The 20,120-nt window shown below is 29.5% G+C and overlaps 1 protein-coding gene across 1 annotated transcript in view; it reads left to right on the top strand.

Annotated features, from left to right (window-relative positions):
- The window catches only part of LOC123559949 (uncharacterized), a 139,481-nt gene that overhangs the window by 48,775 nt on the left and 70,586 nt on the right, over positions 1–20,120 (top strand). The window contains exon 31 of the mRNA XM_053516650.1: positions 18,770–18,975. Coding sequence (XP_053372625.1) covers positions 18,770–18,975 — 206 coding nt within the window. The remainder of the gene's footprint in view (positions 1–18,769; positions 18,976–20,120) is intronic.

Below are 20,120 nucleotides of genomic sequence, written 5' to 3' on the forward strand. Positions count from 1 at the left end.
TATTCTACATAAGCATTTCTGCATTTTTACATTCCTATTCAACCCAGACAAGGTTTGACAAACAAATTGAACACTATAAGTACCGCACAGTATTGTGGAGTTTTTATTTTTACTAGAACGTAAATAAACGAGGTAACATTCTAGACTAAAACAAGATATGTATAAAGATTGATCCATGATTGGCTTGTTGGCGCAGGGGATGAGCGGAATGAAATGTGATCGTTCTATAATGATACTTTTGAATCTTGCATCCGTCATTCTTTTTACATATTTTGCATTACATATTTTGTGTAAATTTGTTTTTGTTCAGTGTTGTTGTATTTTCTGGTCCTTTGGGATCATGAAGTCCATTCAATAGATGTGTAATAGAGTTCCGCTTAAGCCGGTGCTAGGGGCGTGAGAGGTGTTGCAATTTTCATTACCTCTCATGAAACCGAGTCTGTTATTATTCTTCTTGGTTGCGTTCCATGCTTCCAAAGGATCTTTTTACAGATATTATTATTCTGGTTTCTTATTCATTCTTTTGTCATTGCTTTCGTCTAAAATCAGTCGTATCATTAAATTAACCAGTTGCTGTTTAATGTGAAGTATAAACTTGTCTTAAAGAAACTTACCCGTTGTGCTTTAAAATTCAAAACATTACATCATATTTAGGACATAATTACAAATGTTTGTTTCCTGTAAATAATGATAAATTTCAGGGAACTAAGTTAATAACTTGAGTTGTGGCGTGGACGGTAGCACGGTAGCATGCATTTTAACTACCGTTCATGAACAGGCTCAATCAAACTGAGCCTGCAACATTTTCGTTTTTGTTGTGTTGAGCGACCTGTGGAGTTTCCACTTTTTCTATTTTATTATCACAGCAGCGTTGTTTGTGCCGTGTGGCGGCCGTAAAAAGTCTCCCCGTACATTCAATCAGGGCTGTTATATTTCGATCTTCTCAGATCGTTCAGCACGACTTTTATGTCGTGTTACTGGTACTGTTTAGTTTCTCAGCATGAACATTTCGGTCAGGGTGGTTCCAATACTCCCGCTTTCATAGCTTTGGGTATTGTTTAATCACCCCTTGGATATGGTGCCTGCTTTTTAATTTTGTCTTTTGGCAGTTCCTGTGATATGCAGGCTCCATAACCTCAGATCCCCTTTATAAATTCCAGTTTGTTTAATTCTGCTCATTGTTTTCTCGTTTAGGGCAAAACCATTATTTTAACTGGGGACCATACGCCGCTTTTCATGGAATTACACGCTAGTGTAGCATTGAAGGTTCCATGTGCACCGCCGTATGAACACATCTGCGGATGTCTCTTAAAATTTTTTTGTACTTTTAGCATGTGTAAATGTTCAGTTCTGCTCAACCCGGGGCTAGAAGGTGTGGACGGTAGCATGCATTTTAACTACCGTCCATGAACAGGCTCAATCAAACCGAGCCTGCAACATTTTCGTTTTTGTTGTGTTGAGCGACCTGTGGAGTTTCAACTTTTTCTATTGTATTCGTTGGACCTGATATTGATCTTATAAGATATCCGTTTATTACTACATCTACAGGTACTATATACGGAACATTTTCAGAAAATTGCGCATTTTGCTTATCGCGGGCAATTTTCGGAAAACGAGATAACATAAACCAGCACAACAAGAAAAATACTTAACATTATTAATTCTTCGGACATTTTTAAAAACTATTTTAGTGCTTTTCGTATTAGTATTTTAATTTATGTGTACAAACGAGGTAAGATTTAGCAATTATTTATTTTTACAATTAATTATACCAGTCTAATTTATACTGTCATTGTCTTCATCGGGGCAGACATTCCGTTCACACTGGCAACATGGAAACTGTTTCCATTCACACTGGCAACATGGAAACTGTTTATATTTGTACTTATTTTACCTTCAACATTTATTATTTTACATTTTATTTTTAATTTGCATTGACATTTATTTTTTTAATTTGCACTGACATAACCAATCAAAATGTAAAAAAATGTTATGTCAAGTCGTATTTATAGGACTGTTTATATTTGCCTATGGTTCGTTTCAAATTCCTTCATTCTTGGTTATTTTGTATCACACCAAATGCCAGACGTGTTTATTTTCATAACATGTATCTATAGTATAAACATGTGATAAAATAATAAATCAGAAAGATTAAATTACTATTAAGTAAAATACATGAAACAAAGTTGGACGACAAAAACTACGATGATAAACCAGGAATGTCAAAAGTACATGATATCAAGGTAGGACAACACATTCCACACTAATAACTCACAGAAATTTCAAGTTTTTATTACTAAAATACATGATATCAGACAAATGGCACAAACTTGAAACAAAAAATTACAACCTTATAATGCTGACAAAAAAATGAAAAAGGTACGACCTTATGCCATGTGCCTGTGTTTATTTCAGGATATTAATGCAATTTTGTCACCAGATGTGTCGGATAATACTGTGATATATAAATTTTATCATGTTTGAAAATACTTGAAAATTAGGATTTAACAAAAAATCTCGGTAAGTACATAATGTGAATAGTTATCACTTAAGTTGCCGATTATTGCGTTGCATGAACAAATTTAGATGTCTGTTTTTATAAACTTTTTAATGTTGAAACTAATCAACAGAAAATCAGAATAAATTTCTTGACCGTTGCCGTGCATTAGAGCTCCAGGTGAGCTTTTGGTGGAATTGGGTATTTACCCATCACTTTTTGTCTGAATTGGGTACTGGAAATCGAATTGGTAAAAATAATATATATTACAAGCTTTTCAATATCACTGTGGTATTTACTAAAACAATTTGGATTTTTCACCAATCTCGCACAAACAATTGAGTTTTTTTTTTCATGTGGCTAAATTGTATTGGATGAAACTTGCTTTTATCATTAAGCAGTTTGACTATTATTTTACATTAGGAATAAACATGTGTATTTTAAATTATATTCTGATTATGAATTTTAACAGTGATATATTTTTCTCCATCGTTAAGTTTTCTGGAAACTTCATTCTATCGTAAGTAGTAAGAATTACGAAGCGAGCTCAATCTGACCCCTGACCCTTGAACCCTATTCTCTAAGGGAGAACTTAATCTTACCCAAAACTTAAAATACTAACTTGGGTACCTTTGATACCTGAAATCTTTAAATCTTTAGTTAAACCGAATGAAAACCTAGGTTAAACCAAAAAAGATTTATCTTTAACCCCCCTGACCTATAACCCTTGTCCGAACCGACCAATCCGGACAATAAAAATAAGAAAAACAGGTTTCAGGTTGCTTTAATTTGACAAAACCGTACCAATAACAAAAATGAGCACAAAATCTAAAATATTAAAAATAATTTAAACTATAAGTACTCCTGTAATATTACTTCAGAATTTCTATTTATATACTAACTATATACGCAGTTAAACAGAGATATGCGCATCCCTTTTATCACTGTTATTTGCAATAATCAATAAAGCGCACCGTGCATTAAACAATATTTGTTTAAAGTTGTTGAATGATAAACTTGAAAATGACACCGTGTTGATAAATAGTTTTGTTGAAACAGTTTTTTGAAATTAGCTGTAACCGGTCTGCACTAATGACCTTAGTATAAACGTTTCGCAGACGACATATGTGTCAGTTTGTTAAAAACAGTTTATTGGAATTACGCTGTAATTCATGAAGGATTTTAAAACCATTAAACGTATAGATTATACTTTGTAATTTGGTGACACACGTGTGTTTACAATCAATATTAGAATTAAAACAGACGATATTATGCATTCCTTTAAGATAAACATATATCGGGGAGTTGTTTATACAACATATTGGATCTATTTTGATTAGAAGTAATTATCAGGGACAATATAATAAAACTTTAATAAGCTTTTAATTAAGCTTTTAATCCAAAACTGTTCAAATCAATAGGATACAGATTCACCGATAGTAGAATCTGTGAACTACCCACCAAAAGAAAATGTTATCTGTAAATGCTGAATCGTTATAAGGATGAATATCAATCGCCGACCATTGTGTTAAATAAATTTAATTATAAATAGATACTAACTGATCAGTGTCAAAGTCCTCAGCTGTTATATTTAATTATCAAATATTCATTATAAAGCGAGATGAAATGGCACTACCACCTAAATATAAAATGTGATATTGGCTTTTAATCGTTTACCGGTTCACCTGGGCCGGGCCCCGTTAATAAAATATTAATATCTATTAATAAATTCCGTTTTTTTAACTTTAAACACACCCTTCAAAATCACATCTTTCTAAGTAATTCATATTCTTGGTTTGTGTTATAAATTATATAATCTAAATAATTCATTTATATTTAAATGTATTTAATATTCCAGACGGCCAGACTCATATGTTGAATATATCAGGCACCACCACTTAAAATACTTTTTCAATTTTTTAAAATAATATAAAAACTTTATTAGTATTCAAAAAAACAATCATTTTTTTTCTATTTATTTTCCAATTCTTCTTTATTTTTTGTCTTTCTTTTAAGTTAAGAATTATTTCAGCTAAATCATCACTCGTTTTGTTGAGCAACTTCAGAAGCAATAAATTGTCAAAAACCTTTTGTTCTAGCTAATGTGTTCTTGTTATGAAAACATTTTTACTTTTTTAATTCTTCGGTATTAGGGGTAATTCTCGACTTAGCGGTTATTGTTTAGTATTCAGTGATTGATTCTCCTTGTATACTGATATTTCAACTACAGAGTCCAAATATTTGTATTTTTAATTTGATCATTAATTATCTTAATTGCTTCTCTGTTTAGCTGATATTTCACTACAACAATCATTTTTATGTCTTCATTATCAAAATTCATTAATATTCTTGTAATTTTTTTGTAAATTACTTAATTCGCATATTTTAAATTATGACGTTGTCAACAATACTAATCAATTTCGAATTTGTTTTTTAAGTCATCTTTAGAATAATTTCTTTTTTAAGGTTATCTAATGCTGTATCATGACATCACCTCTTGGAGCTGCCTTTTCAATTCAGTATTAGTTTATTATTGTTTGATTTCTACTAACGTTCTTTAATTTTAGATAAAAATAAAACTTATGTTGTTGGTTTGGATAGTATTAACACTATGACCTACTCTTGGCATAATATTAGTGATGAATATGACAATAAAAGAATTCGTTATCATAATGGTAAGGATTGGAAAGATATTATATTTACAAATGTTCTTACAGTTACACAGATATTAATATTATATTAGGGAAACATTATAAGTAATGATGATTATGAATTTGATAAATCAGAAATTGCTCCAATAAGTTTGGAATTTGATTTAAGTAGTTTTAAGATTTTGATTTCAATTACAGATAATTTTATGTTGGATTTAAGAATGTCAAATTTTCATACATTGCTTGGATTTGAGAAAAAACATTGAGAAATACCGAATGGGGAACTACAACACCAAATATAACTAACTCTGTTGATACAATTTACATTCATTGTGATCTTATTGATAATTCACTTGTTGATGGAAATTTCAGTGATATTATCTATGCTTTAAGTACTGCAGATTTAACAAGAGCTTATCCATTTACAAAAGAACCACAAAGAGTTGGATATTCTGAAATTAATAAATATATTATAAATTCAATTAGAATATATATTACAGATGTATTTGGTAGAATAATTAATTTTAATGAGGTTGAAACAAGTTTTACACTAATTTTAAAAGAAATTAATTAAAACTAAAGTTTTAAAACTTTAATTATGAAATTATAAATTTTAGTTTTATATAATGTACAAAAAAGTTTATGACAAAAATAAAGGAATATTTATTTATGTTGATGCTCACACGGGAGAAAAAATCATACATGGTACAGGTATCTTTGACACTTTAACGAAATTGTTTTCAAGCGGAGTTGCATCTTCAATTAGCACAGCTGGAAAAAAAGCTTTGGAAACAGCAGGAAAAGCAGCACTTGAAAGTGGAACAAAAAAGGTTGGAACAGAAGTTGGAAATTTAGCTGCAGCAAAACTTGTTGAAAAACTTAAAAAGAAACCTGCTCCGGCAGTTGGTAATTTAATTGCTAAGGAATTACAAGAAAAGAATAACAGTAAAAATAATAAAAATAATAATGATAAAGAGAAGGATATTGATATAAGATTAAATAGATTATTGTCAGGATCGGGGACGCGTAAACGTATTAACAGATTAATTTATAAAAACTAAAGTTTTAACTTTAATAAAAAATAAAATAAAAAATAAAATAATATATAATATATACATGTTTAGAACAAAACAATATTGTGAAAGATATGAATTAACTCCTATTCAATTAGATACAGCTTTAATATCTGTCTTGGGAAATAATGTTAAGCAACAAAAAAACGGTTATCACTTTACAATTAATGATAGAAGCTCATATTTTGATTAGTTTAATGCTTATTTTGAAGTAAGTTTTAAAGTAAATAAGCTTGCTGATGGTACTAGGTATGATGGAGCCCAAATTGCTCTAATTAATAATGCAGCTTCATTAATTGATCAGTTAGTGGTTAAACAAAATGGAAAAATTGTTTATGATTGTAATAATTTATATAAGGTAGTAAATGTAAAGAGTTTGGTTGAACTATCTGAGGATTATGCAAAATCAACTGGAACAAATGAATTTATCTATTTAGATACTACTGCTACTGCTGCCGCTGATAATAATTCAGGTTTTAAATTTAGACAGGAATTAATCCAGGATAATAATGAGGTAAATGCTAAAATTCCATTAAATAATTATTCATTTTTTCAGGGTTTAGAAACTAATATTATACCTCCAAGTCAAATTCAAATAACACTACAGTTGACAGATGATGATGAATTAATTTTTAGAGCTAATGCTGCTGATGCTGGTAGAGTAATTGTAACAAAATTAATTCTATGGGTTCCACGTTTGATTTTCAATGAATTTGGGTTTGATCTAATTGCTACTGAAAGATTTACAAAAGCAAGATGGTCATACCTTAGGGAAATGATGACGCAATCAACTGATACACAACAGATTAATACAACTTTTAGAATAACGGCTGGTGTAACAAAACCACAACATGTATTTGTTTATTTACAACGACCTGACAAAAGTAATAATCAAGAACATAACCCACATTTATTAGATACATTTAAACTTAATGCAGCAGATGATGCTTGTACTTTGAGTTCTTGTCGTCTTGAAGTTGGTAATGGTGTTTTTTATCCAGAAACAGAATACACAAGTATATCAAGAATATATGATGATGTAATTAATTATTATTATAAACAAAATAACAAAACTACTGGAAGTCTCTTAAATAGATTTAATTTTAAAAAATTGTTTGGATTTATTCATTTTAACTTGGAATATAAAAAGGAAGTAATAACAGAAGATCCTAAGCAGATTACATTAACAATTAAGTTAACTACACTTCCCACTGCAAGATATCGTATTTACGCAATTGTATTGTATGAGGAAACAGTTGAAATAAATACTATTGGAAATGAACTTGTCATTGTTTAAATTGAACTTGTTATTGTTTAAATAAAATAAATATAAATTAAATAAAATAAATATAAATTAAATAAAATAAATATAAAGTATATAAAATAAATATAAATTAAATAAAATAAATATAAATTAAATAAAATAAATATAAATTAAATAAAATAAATATAAAGTATATAATGTCATCAAATTATATTGAATATAAAATTAACCTTACAGATGGACAAAAGAAAAATTTAGCCCGAGCCTACAACAACAAAATTCCACATACTTTTAGATTAAAACATGAACAATTACATGGAAACTTCCCTTTACTTTTAACAAAAACACAAATTAATCAAATTAAAAAAGCTCTTGCAAATAAGAAGGGATTAGAAATTACAATTTCAAAAAGCCAAATGTCCAGTCAAGGTCAAAATGGTGGATTTTTAGGAGCTTTAGCTGGTTTGTTAGGAAAAACAATTCTTCCAATGGCAGCAAAAATAGCTCCAAAAATATTAGCCCCTCTAGGCATTGGAGCCCTTTCTGGACTGGCCAGTACTGGTGTTAGTAAAATACTTGGAAATGGTATGATTTCAGTAGCTAATGATAAGAGAAATATGATATCACCATATCTTACACCTAATCAAAGAAAGCAATTAGTAGGATCTGGAGTGATTAAATTAACACAAAAACAAAAACTAGTGCTAGTTTAGGAATACCTTTGATTACATCTTTGTTAAGTGGGAAAGGATTACAGATTGATTCACAACGAAGACCTTACAGACGAATTCCTATAGTAAAAAAAAAATAAAATTTATAAACAAACCTATTTCTAACTTTGAAATCGAACAATGGGTAAAACTATTAAAAATTAAAAACTTTAGGGGTGTATTTAGTAGAAATAATTTACTAAAATTAAAAGAAAAGGTTGAATGTGGAATTATAAATTTAGACGACTCTGTTGGTCCTGGAACACATTGGGTTTGTTACTTTAATACTTTGTACTTTGACCCATTTGGGCTTCCTCCACCAAAAGAAGTAATTCAGTATATACCAAATGTAAAATACAACAATGTTCAATATCAAGACAAAACAAGTATGCTTTGCGGATATTATTGTTTATTTTTCATTAAAATGTTACAAGATAAAGTACCATTGTATGATTTATTGTATAAAATACTAAAAATTCATAATCAAAGAGTAAATGAACAAACTATTATAAATTATTTTAACTAAAAAGGAATAGATTATTTTAACTAAAAAGGACATTTATTTAACTGAAATTTAACTGGAATAATTAATATAATGGGAATATTTAATAATATAAATGAAAAAGTAAATAAAATAGAAAAACAAATAGAAAGACAATTAATAAGAAAACCTCCATTGTTTTTAACAAGTTATCACCAAGATACTGATAGTGGATTATTTCAATGGAAAACTGTAAATGCTAGTCCTGGTTTAGTTCAAAATGGTAATAATGTAAGAATTAATTTTAATTGCATTTTAATTATTCTTGTTGATGCAATTAAAATAGATAAAGGAGAAGCTAAATTACAACTAAAAAATAAAGAAAATGTAATTCTTCAAAGTTATAATGTAAAAAATAACAGAAAAAATGAATCTATTTCTATTAATTATGCAAATGAATTTAAAATAAATGATGTTATTTCTATTAATTCTTTAAACGTTATGAATATTCAGTTAACAATTTATGGTTCTATAATTTAATTAAAACTAAAGTTTTAAAACTTTAATAAAAAACTTTAATAAAAACTTTAATAAATTTAAGAATAAGCTAATGTATCAATACCATTATCAAGAATATATCTTTTATCATCATAACATGATAAAGATGTTTTATTTATAACATAACTGGAAAGATTGTGTTTATCAGAACGAATAACTTTAAAGGTGTGATTACTTTGGGTTGAATTAAACAAAGTATCTTTATAATTTTTATGAACTATTGTTTTCTTAACAACAAGTTTTTTAATTCCTTTACATTTTTTAATGTTAACTTCGTTTTCTAATAAATATGAATACATTTTACTTCTTAATCCAACAAATTCAACAATTACTACACCAGCAGCTTCATCTTTAAATTTTCCAATTACTTTTTTATTATTATCGAAATAAAATTTTGAGTTGTTATCGTAATCACTATTATCAAATAAATCTTTGTCCTTATAAAAATCCTCATATGCATCTTTGGTTTTTATTTCATAACATAATGAATCAGTGTCAGTGAATAGTAATTTACAATTACCCTCGTACTTTTCCTTAATGTAATTATAATGAAAATCATACATTAAATATTTTGATAAATCTAGAATGCACATTCCAACATAACAAGGTCTGTTTAATAACAAACTTTCTTTTATTCTATGAATACCAAAAAGGTTAGAGTTAAACATCGTTGAACTAACAAATGAAGGTTTGGCTATGTATTTTAATAAAATATTTTCATCATGTGTTAATTTAATATTAACCCTCTTGCGTAAATTCTCCATCGTCTTACCAAATACAGAGTTGTTCATTAACTTAAAAAAGTCCTTTTCAAATGAATTTTTTGCTTTAGATCTTTTTTGAGTATTAAAATCAATATACTTTTTTAACCAAGGACTTTCGTCAAAAGTTAATATTTTATGTATTTTTGTTACTTTTAACCCTAATTGTGTATATAGTTCAAGATTTTTATAATGAACTACATAATTTTGTTTTTTCATTAAAGTTGGAACTAACTTTTTTACATTACTTTTTCCTATTTCAAATTCTGTTTTAATATTTTTACTATAATTGGAAAGCCATTGATCTGGTATAATAATTTTTTCAGGAGCTAAAGGATAATCATTGTGGGTTTTATGTAATTCTTTTGGATATTCAAGATCACATTCAACTATAAAGTTAGTTTTACCTTTTGCAATTAATTTCTTGAATTGTTTTTTCGGATATAAATTTAAAGTTTCCAGAGGTAAAGGTTGACACATAGCCCAACCGTAAAGGTTATTGGCGTCGAGGTACATAATGTATTTGCTTTCTTCTTTTGAATTATAATCTTTCATATATTTATTGTTTGCTTTACTGTATCTGTTTGAAATATAACTTATTCCTCCTCTCAGTCCCTTTTCAATAAAAAGATACATATCAATATCAGTTATTAAATCTAACTTAATTCCAGTCATTTTTAACATTGCATCCCAAGCTAAACCAGGACTACTAAAATAATGACAAGGATCTAATTTGTAGTACTCTAAACATATTTTTCTAAAATTTTCAAATACGTCAGCTAAAAGTAATACGTCAGTTTTTAAATATAGATCATGATATTCTCCCATTGTTTTTATTTTAAATTTTTTCCAGATATTTTTAGCATGTTCGTATTCATTATCAGAAATATTAGTTTCATTTAAAATTGAATAAAAATCTTCTTTAGAAGGTAATTCTGTTTCTTTGAATTTTTTAAATGAATCCATGTAATCATATGGATAAACACCTTTTGTCTTTAATAAATTAATATAATCAAATTCTTGAGATAAGTATTTAAATTCTGGAATATTTTTTACTAAGTTATCCAATGATTGAGACATAAATTGAAATGAATCAATAAAGACCAAGTCGGAAATCATAAATGCCATATATCTTTCCATATTGTTAGGAATAACATTAATTTCTTTTTTAAATTTTCCTATTTGTTGCATAATAAAATGACCGTCATAACCTCTTAAATTATGAAAAATAACAGGAATTTTATGTGTTAGTTTAAAATTAATATTACATTCTGAGTGAGCACTTCCTCTGAATTTTCCTGTTATATGACAGTGATCACGTACTGGCACTTCACCTTCTATATATTCTTTTTCACAGATATGACAAAACTTTTGTTTTTTTAAATTCGGTTGAATCATTTTTAGACATTCTTAGTTCTTTGTTAAAATGTTCTTTAAATATTTCTTTACAATATTCCTCTTCCTCAAGCATTTTTTCAATAAACTTATAAACTGCATTAGGGCCTCTATAAATCTGGGTTGGTTTAGTATATTTATCGTCATAACAACAAACAACTTTATAGCCGTAACCACAATCTATATGATTTTGATATGGTTCAGTAAATGAAGATTCAGTTGATGGTAATACAGTTAAAACTTTTTTAGTTATTGATTCAAAATCAGCATAAATTACAAAAGGTACTGCTAAACCTTTATGATAATTTTTAAATTGTACTTTACTTCCCTCTTTTGGCATTTTTACACCTTGGGTACCATTAATAGCTAAACAATTTGGAATATGTTCATTTAATATTCTTTCTTGAGTAAAATGTTGTAAGCAACTTTTACAAAAATATTTTCTATGTTGGTCTTTGGTTTTGTTAGTCATTAATCTATTAAAGTCTTTTATCCAAACATAATGTTGGATTACAGTTCTTGAGGGTTTACAGTCATCATCATTTATTTTATCATTAGTAATTAGCAACATGTCACAGTGTTCTTTGTATTGATATTTTGATATGTACAATGGATAAATACTATTTTCTTCATATCCAAATATATTAAATGATATTTCATTTAAAACTTCTATTTTAGGTATTTGATTTAATGTAACAGGAAATTTAATTCCAGTATAATCAAGATCGTTTATATGTTTTTTATAATTTGAAACTCTTTCAGAATTTTTTGTTACAGGAAATTTGTAAGCTAAATGACACAATCTAAAACATTCATTATCATCATTCTTTATATTTATTAATCCTTTCATTGAATTTTGTAATGGTTTTGGTAATTCTAAATAACTTGAAGCAGCCAACGGACTATACTTATATCTATTTATATAATGAGCATCAACTGACTCTATTCTCCAGCCACTTCCTTCTGAAATCCAATTACCAATTCTATTTATTATTTCATCAAAAGCTTGATGTAAAGTTTTTTTTATTTCGTTTGTGTTAATAATTTCTAAAGCCTTTGATTGAAAATAAGCTGATTTATATATTGTATCAGTTTTATCCATTTTTGCAAAAGTTATTTTTAAAACAACGTTTATTTTTATACCTTTTAAAGTTTTAAGTTCAGATTTAAGTATTTCATAAGAGTCGTTTATATTTAAATATAATTGATTCTTTGGATCTTGTCTATATGTAATTTTAATTTCAAATTTCTTATAATATTGTTTTGTAGATCTCTCGATTTCCATCTATATATTATATTTAGAAAATAAAATTCGTTAAGCAAAAAAGGAGTAAAAAAATAATTAAAAAAATAATTAAAAAAATAATAAAATAAATAAAGTTTTAAATTATCTTTAAGAAGAAATAAAATATTTAAACTTATATCTTTTTCCATTAACTTTTGATATTCCACATTTTACTCGGTTTGTCCCTTCACAACACATTTTTATTAACCCAGCATTAATACCAAATTCTTTAGATGCTTTGTAAGTGCTTCTATATATTTTTTCTTCATTAGTATCACAGTCGGTTACAATAACTTTTTTAGGATTGTTTCGATAATTATTTGGTCTGGGACAATCACATAATCTTTCATCATTTTCTTCTTCAGTTAATAGACAACCACAGTTCCATTCAAATAAATTATTTTTTAAAAGATAAGGATCTATAACATTTTGTAATTTATCAATGACATGATTTTTATATTCATCGCTAACTATTTGATTAAGTTTTGATTTAATAACATTTCTTCTTTTAAGAACTTTCTTATATGAATTTGTATCTGGATTCATTATTTCTCCTAAAGTGCTAGATAATTTTGGCATAATCATTCTATCTACCTTTCTATTAACCATCTATATATAATATACTTATAGAAAAAAATCTTTAAAAAACACACGTAAAATTTAATACAGCTCTTCTTCTTTTTTACTTTTATATCCGTTAAGTTTAAATTCCTTCATGTGCATTTCAAGAGGTGTCGAATAATTTGTTTCTTTCTGCATTTCTAATAGTATTGTAAAAATATCCTGAATAACTTTATTTGGATCTTCTTTATTTACTTTTCCAATCCGTGCTTTTGTTATAAGTTGTTTTATTTTATGATGATGTGATTTTAAAATAAATTTCTTGTCGTCAAGTTTTAGTCTGTTAGTAAATATGGTAATTACTGATGGAACAGCGCCAGCAACTGCTACAAATATAGGAATAGCTGGAACAAGTGCTAATGCAGCTGAACAACCAAAAACACCTGCTGTAATATATAACCCAGTACTTACTCTCCCACAAAATTTATAACTTTTTCTGTAAGCAGCAGCTAGTTTAGTTAAGTGAATAATTAATTGATCTATTGTTTCTATTCCATTATTATTAGAAATTAGATTTTTATTGCTCATTTATATAATTAAACTTTTTATTTCTAAATTAAATTTGTTCAAGATCGCTAAACGGAACCCAACTATTAAATTCTTCACTATAACCCTTCCATTTTACTAAAGCTTGTTTTTTCTTATAGTCTCGTCTAATAACTTTTTCTATTCTAAAAACTTCTTGTGTAGTAGGTAAAAGTTCTTGTTCATAAAATGAACCTTGAATTATTTCATCATTTAAATCTTTAATAGAGTATGTTCTGGGATTTGTATTATTAATTCCATAAATTATAAATATTTCCTCTGTCCAGTTTGGTGTATATCCTTTTTCAAAATGTCTTTTAAGTTTGCTTAAACGAACTCGATCACCAATTTTAAATTTTGCTTTGCTCTTTGGTACCTTTAAATCACCATATAAATTAAAGTAAACAGTACCTTTATTTAAGTTTTTACTAGCTTCGGTTGGTCTCATTTTTATACTAGAATGTTTTGTTTTGTTATATTTATCAACCATATCCTGCAAATTATTTAAATAAGTATAAGTATTATTTGCTGTAAAATATTTCCACATTATTCTTTTTAAACTTCTATTAAATCTTTCTATTACTACAGCCTTTCCTTCATTAAATGTATGGTACATATTAATTTTATTTTTATTCAAAAATGATTCAAACTTTTTATTATAAAATTCTTTTCCTTCATCTACCCATAAATTTACTGGTAATCGTCCTTCTAAAATTATTTTTTCAAATGCTTCAGTAACAGATTCTCCAGTTTTATTCTTTAATGGAATAACCCAAGCATATTTACTAAATATATCAATAACGGTTAACAAGTACTTTACTCCTTTATTATATTTTGAAAAAGCTTGCATGTCAACTAAATCAGCTGACCAAGTATCATCAATATCATTAACTATCACTCTTCGTTTCCTAAATTTTCTTTTAATTGGTTTGTGTAATTCTTCTGCTAATTCATCGCTCCATGTGATTCCGGGGGTATACTCTACCCCCTTTTCCCGTTTTTTGACTTTTGTTTTTGTCCCAACCCAAGTGTGTATTTCGTTTTGATAGCTGGTTTTACAACTAAATGTTTTGCAATCTTTTCTCCAAATGTTTTTGATTTAGTTTTATTTAAATTGGAAAGCATTTGCTTATCACATGTACCCTTTTTTACACCACTGTCATAGCAAAAATCATGGTCCATACATACTGCATCCAGTTCATTGACAGGGGGTCCATTATCTAGGGGATTTCCTGGCCCACAATAATTATATCCTGGAAGTGTTAAACCTTTCTTAGGTAATAAAGGCAACATTGCTTTGTGAATATCTAAATTACCCCCTATACTTTTAACAAACTTTGATTTCATTTTTCCACAAGATGAACAAGTAGCCTTTATCATTTTTCTCCCGTTTTTTGTTATAACATAATGAGGATTTATATTATCAGTAAATCTTCTTTCTTTCAAACAATATATTTTATTTTGTAAACTCATCTATATCATATGTATTTAAATTTAACTTTAAAACTTTTTAGTTGGTTTTTACTGGGTTTAAAACCTGTGGATTTTAAATTGTCCGGCATTGGTCGGTTCGGACCAAGGGGTTATAGGTCAGGGGGGTTAAAGACTAAATCTTTTTTGGTTAAACCAAAGGTTTTCATTCGGTTTAACTAAAGATTTAAAAGATTTTCAGGGTATCAAAGGTACCAAGTTAGTATTTTAAGTTTAGGGTAAGATTAAAGTCCACTTAGAGAATAGGGTCAAGGGGTCAGGGGGGTCAGATTGAGCTCGCTTCGGTAATTCTTATACTACTATCGTATTTTTGGCACTTTAAATGCAGACGGAGATCAATCGTACGATATCAGCCAGTATCGGTGGCACTTTATTATCAGATTTTATAAACTGTCTTAGCTGAACAACAAAATATCCTTCTGTTTTGTTTGTTTGTGTTGCAACAATGTTTTTCTGCGGTTTGGTCATTTTATCGGCGTAAATCACGTAGAAATTATAGTACTCTATGCATTTTGGACAGCTATACAAATTTATATGTCATACATGTTATTACTGTTCTGCGGAAATGTTAGGACTATTTCGGGGGCGATTGTTTACTGTTGCTTGTAGGCATGTGGTATTAATAGAATCTGAACCGTATTGTTCACTCTGGGGATAATCGCCCCAAAAACGATGTATGCACCCGAATTGCACATTTGTCAGTAAATGTAAAGCTAAGAGTTTTATTCTTAGTACACACCTGGTAAACAACAGAGCTACCTCTTTCAGAGGTATACGGTAAATCGCTCTGTCGCAACTTCCGAGATATCGCGATAAAAGATCATCAAGAAAGGTGAGTGTCATCATATTTTTTTTTTGTATATTTACAAGCAATATATCGAATATCAAAAATCGGGGAATGATAGGCGATGTAGATTTGATTTAACTTTACAGAGAACTTAAAGTTCACTAATTTATTCTTGATTTGTGGCCGTGGCGATGTTTACCAGCAAGCTGATTTAGCAGGGAACTAGGCCGGTTCGTCATGAAAGCACTTTCATTGTCACATGTTTGCATTTTAACTGATATCAAAAAGCTAGAGTAAGCGTGAGATAGCTGTGAGGTGTACAATGTATTTGGAAATAAAATTTATAGCGAAAATGGTTTGGAAGTAGAAATATTCACTTTTTAATTGTGAGGGACAGCTCTGTCATGAAGGAGATAGTCATGTCGACCTCGGAAGTTGCGACAGAGCGATTTACCGTATACCTCTTAAAGAGGTAACTTTGTTGTTTACCAGGCGTGTAGTATGTCCATGTCATAAAACCAATGTCAGCTACCAGTAGCCTAAAGGGGCATTTCATCGGCACATCTGTTTCATAACAAATATAGGAACTCCGCCCACCCGGGCACACAAGTCTGTATTATTGTGCTACCTTTTTAATTACAATACAATCTTATATTATTCTTACACTGAAGTAACGTTAAATTGAGAGGCCGTCGTGCCAGCTGGGATCATGTGAGGCAAAATTGCGCCGACCGAGAGGGATCCCGTGCATTAACGAAATCGAAAGTAGGGCGTTTTTAAGGAAACATGATGAAAGTAACCACATAAAGTGTAGTTACAGATGGCTTCACATCTAAGGTACTAGATATTTGCTATATTTAAGGAAAGTCGTATTTAAGTTTCATAAACACGGCACGATGTTCCGTATGATCCGAGCTAGTACCCTCGGTCTACATTCCATCTTCGTTTGGACTTCAGTCAATTGATAAAACAAATGTAACGATAAAAAACCAATAGGAGATCGCTACGTCTTCCCGTGGGTTATATATTTTTATGCATAAACTTGTGTTCGGGACGAAAAAGTTGATTTTCAAACCTCCCTGGCAAAGCGCCGACGTTGGATGTCATTGTTTACCACATGCGCGAACAGAGAGGGATCCGTTTCCTCATTTTCCACAGAGAGGGATCCGATATGCATATACACCGTGTCTTCGTCATTCGTCATTTTGGAGCCGTCCCTGATACGTAAACCAAACTTACTTTTACTTTCATTTTCAGTTCTTAAACCCACACGTATTCATTGTTGTACTTTTATTTTCATTTTATTCTCATATGTACATAAAGTTAATTTGGATTGGGAGGTATGTAACGTTTAGTTCAATATTTGTATTTATTTAAGTGTAGATATTTGTACAAAAATGCGATCTTTCGACAAATATAAAGTACCAAAATAATAAGCCAGAAATTAAGTAATGAATGTAATCGAAATAGTTGACTCAGCATAAATTTCGTGTTAATATATTTTTAATGTAATGTTTTAGCAGTTAATTGATATTTTTTTGATAAGGTTGTTATTTGGCATTAATTGTTTTCATTACTAGTATATCCAGTATAATAGTCTTTTTAAAGTTACTTTGTATATAAATACGAATTATTTAATAGCACGCAATATAAGAGCGTATGGGTATTGCAAAACATTACAAAACATTTGGTAGATAAATCCGTATCAACACAACGATAGACCACAACATCTATTATTGTGAGAGTTAATCGATTTTACCGCAAAGAGTAATAATCTACAGGTATAGTTCGACCGCGTAGTTTGAGCCGTGACGGAATGATACAATTTTTCAATTGGGTTCTATCGATATTCTGTCCATACCTGGCTGAAAATCTCTATAGAGTAAGTTGATATGTATGTTTTGTTTACCATGAACTTGATTCTATATCGTTGGCGCCATTAATAGAGCGTAAAGATTAGAAACCGCGAGGTGCGAGTTCAAGCCCCGGTTACGGCCGTATTTTTCTCTAGTATACATTATTTTTTATTTCATTTTAGTCAAGAATCTTTAAAGATTCTTTAAAAAAAAACATTTTATATATTTTAATAATAATGTTTGACTTTTTTTTCAGTTTCTATAGTTTTAATATATTTTGCTACGTGTTGAAGCCATTACACTTTAACTAAGACTAACAGGTAGGTATTTTTGCCTAGCTAACACATCATTAACTAATCGATTAAATTGAATAAACGATTCAATGAACTGCACAATTTTCTCCTGCAATGTTTATTTAAACAAACGATTAAAAAAAATTAAATGTGAACTTACCAAGGCTCGAACCTCGAAAAGCAAGTTTCTTAACCCAACGGCATATCATTCGTTTACATTCACCGATAACTTATACCGCTTTACTATGTATTACACATATGTTCCTACCCATTTTTGGCGAATCAACTGTTCTGCATAAATTAGTCAAGGCTCAAAAAACGTGGTCGGCTTATAGGTCATAAGTCCAAAACAAACATTACCCGTGTTTCGGCTACTTTGGGTAGTAATATAATAATATGCGAGCCTGTTTTAACGGATCTACTGTGTGTCCGAAGTAATCCATCTTTTTTTAGACTGTACTATTCCTTTTCATAACAAATGTTTTTCAGTAAGACTGGAAAAATTTAAATGAGTTTTGAAGATGCCGAGAACATATGTGGATAATGCTTACAATAGAAGCGTTGGACGTGCTGGTTTGCCTGTCGGAAGTGCCGTGATTTCTAAAAACACCGTGTGTGGAATGAACACTAAAACTTATGTGGACAACGCTTACAACAGGCAACTTGGGAGAGTGGGAATGTCACACGGCAGCGCTGTGGTATCAAAATATAGCGATGGATTGACAACGTGGAATTATCTGGATACTGACAAACGAGACAGACAAGTTGGTCAACCAGGAATAAAAAGTTCGTTTACACCAAAGTACACAAAACAGACATCAGAGCCTTGTAAAGACGTGAAACATGCGTGGAGAGAATCTGACATCGCTTGTTTGTATCCGCAAGATTTACCTAGAAACAGGGCTAAGGTACCAAATGTAATTGACATACGAGATGTACGTTATAAATGAAGCTTAATTGCTTTTCTGCTCCTCATTTTTTTCTTATATATCAGACATAATTAAACATTCAGTAAATTATATTACTTAAAGATGCAGTTAGATAACGTTTTAAAGTGTGTTTAAATGAGAATTGTAACACGACCTATGGTATAATTCCTTCGCACCTGAACTCCAAACAATGATTTTATTCACGACAAATCACTGTTATATATTATTTCTTAAACAAACGTAAATTTTGATACAGGACGGAGATATTCACGAGCTTGTGAAATGTCGCATATGCCATACAGACATGGACAGTTCCTCTCTGACATCATGTGGACATCACTTCTGTACTAACTGTATTCTTCAGCGGTTAAAGAGAAAACAGAGTTGTCCTTTTTGCAGAACACGTCTCAGAGAATCAAATCTAACTGAAGATAAAGAATTTGATAGAATTATTGGTAAGCTCCTATACATAATATGATAGTTTTAAAATAAATTTTCTCTCATATATGATAGTTTTAAAATTAATATGCTCTCTACGTGTGGTTTAGTTGATGTTACATAAATAACTAATGTTTGTTTTGGGTTTAACGCCGTTTTTCAACAGTATTCGGTTAAGTAACGGCTGGCAGTTAACCTAACCAGTGTTCCTGGATTCTGTACCAGTACAAAACCTGTTCTCCGCAAGTAACTGCCAACTTCCCCACATGAATCATAGGTGGCAGATGAATGATTCAGATACACTGTCTTTTATCAAATAGCCACTCGCCCGATGATCGAACTCACGACCCCGCGATCCTTTGACCTGCGCTCTCCCTATTGAACTAAGCGGGCTGGATTTAAATATCTGAAGAAGAAGACTTTGTCATATTTACACTTTTTTTCATATATTGAACCTAGCTTAGGAAGTAAGTAATTTCAGAAATTGTATTTATTTGAAAAGAAA

This window comes from Mercenaria mercenaria, chromosome 10, assembly GCF_021730395.1.
Source record: "Mercenaria mercenaria strain notata chromosome 10, MADL_Memer_1, whole genome shotgun sequence".
In the NCBI taxonomy this organism is placed as follows: Eukaryota; Metazoa; Mollusca; class Bivalvia; order Venerida; family Veneridae; genus Mercenaria; species Mercenaria mercenaria.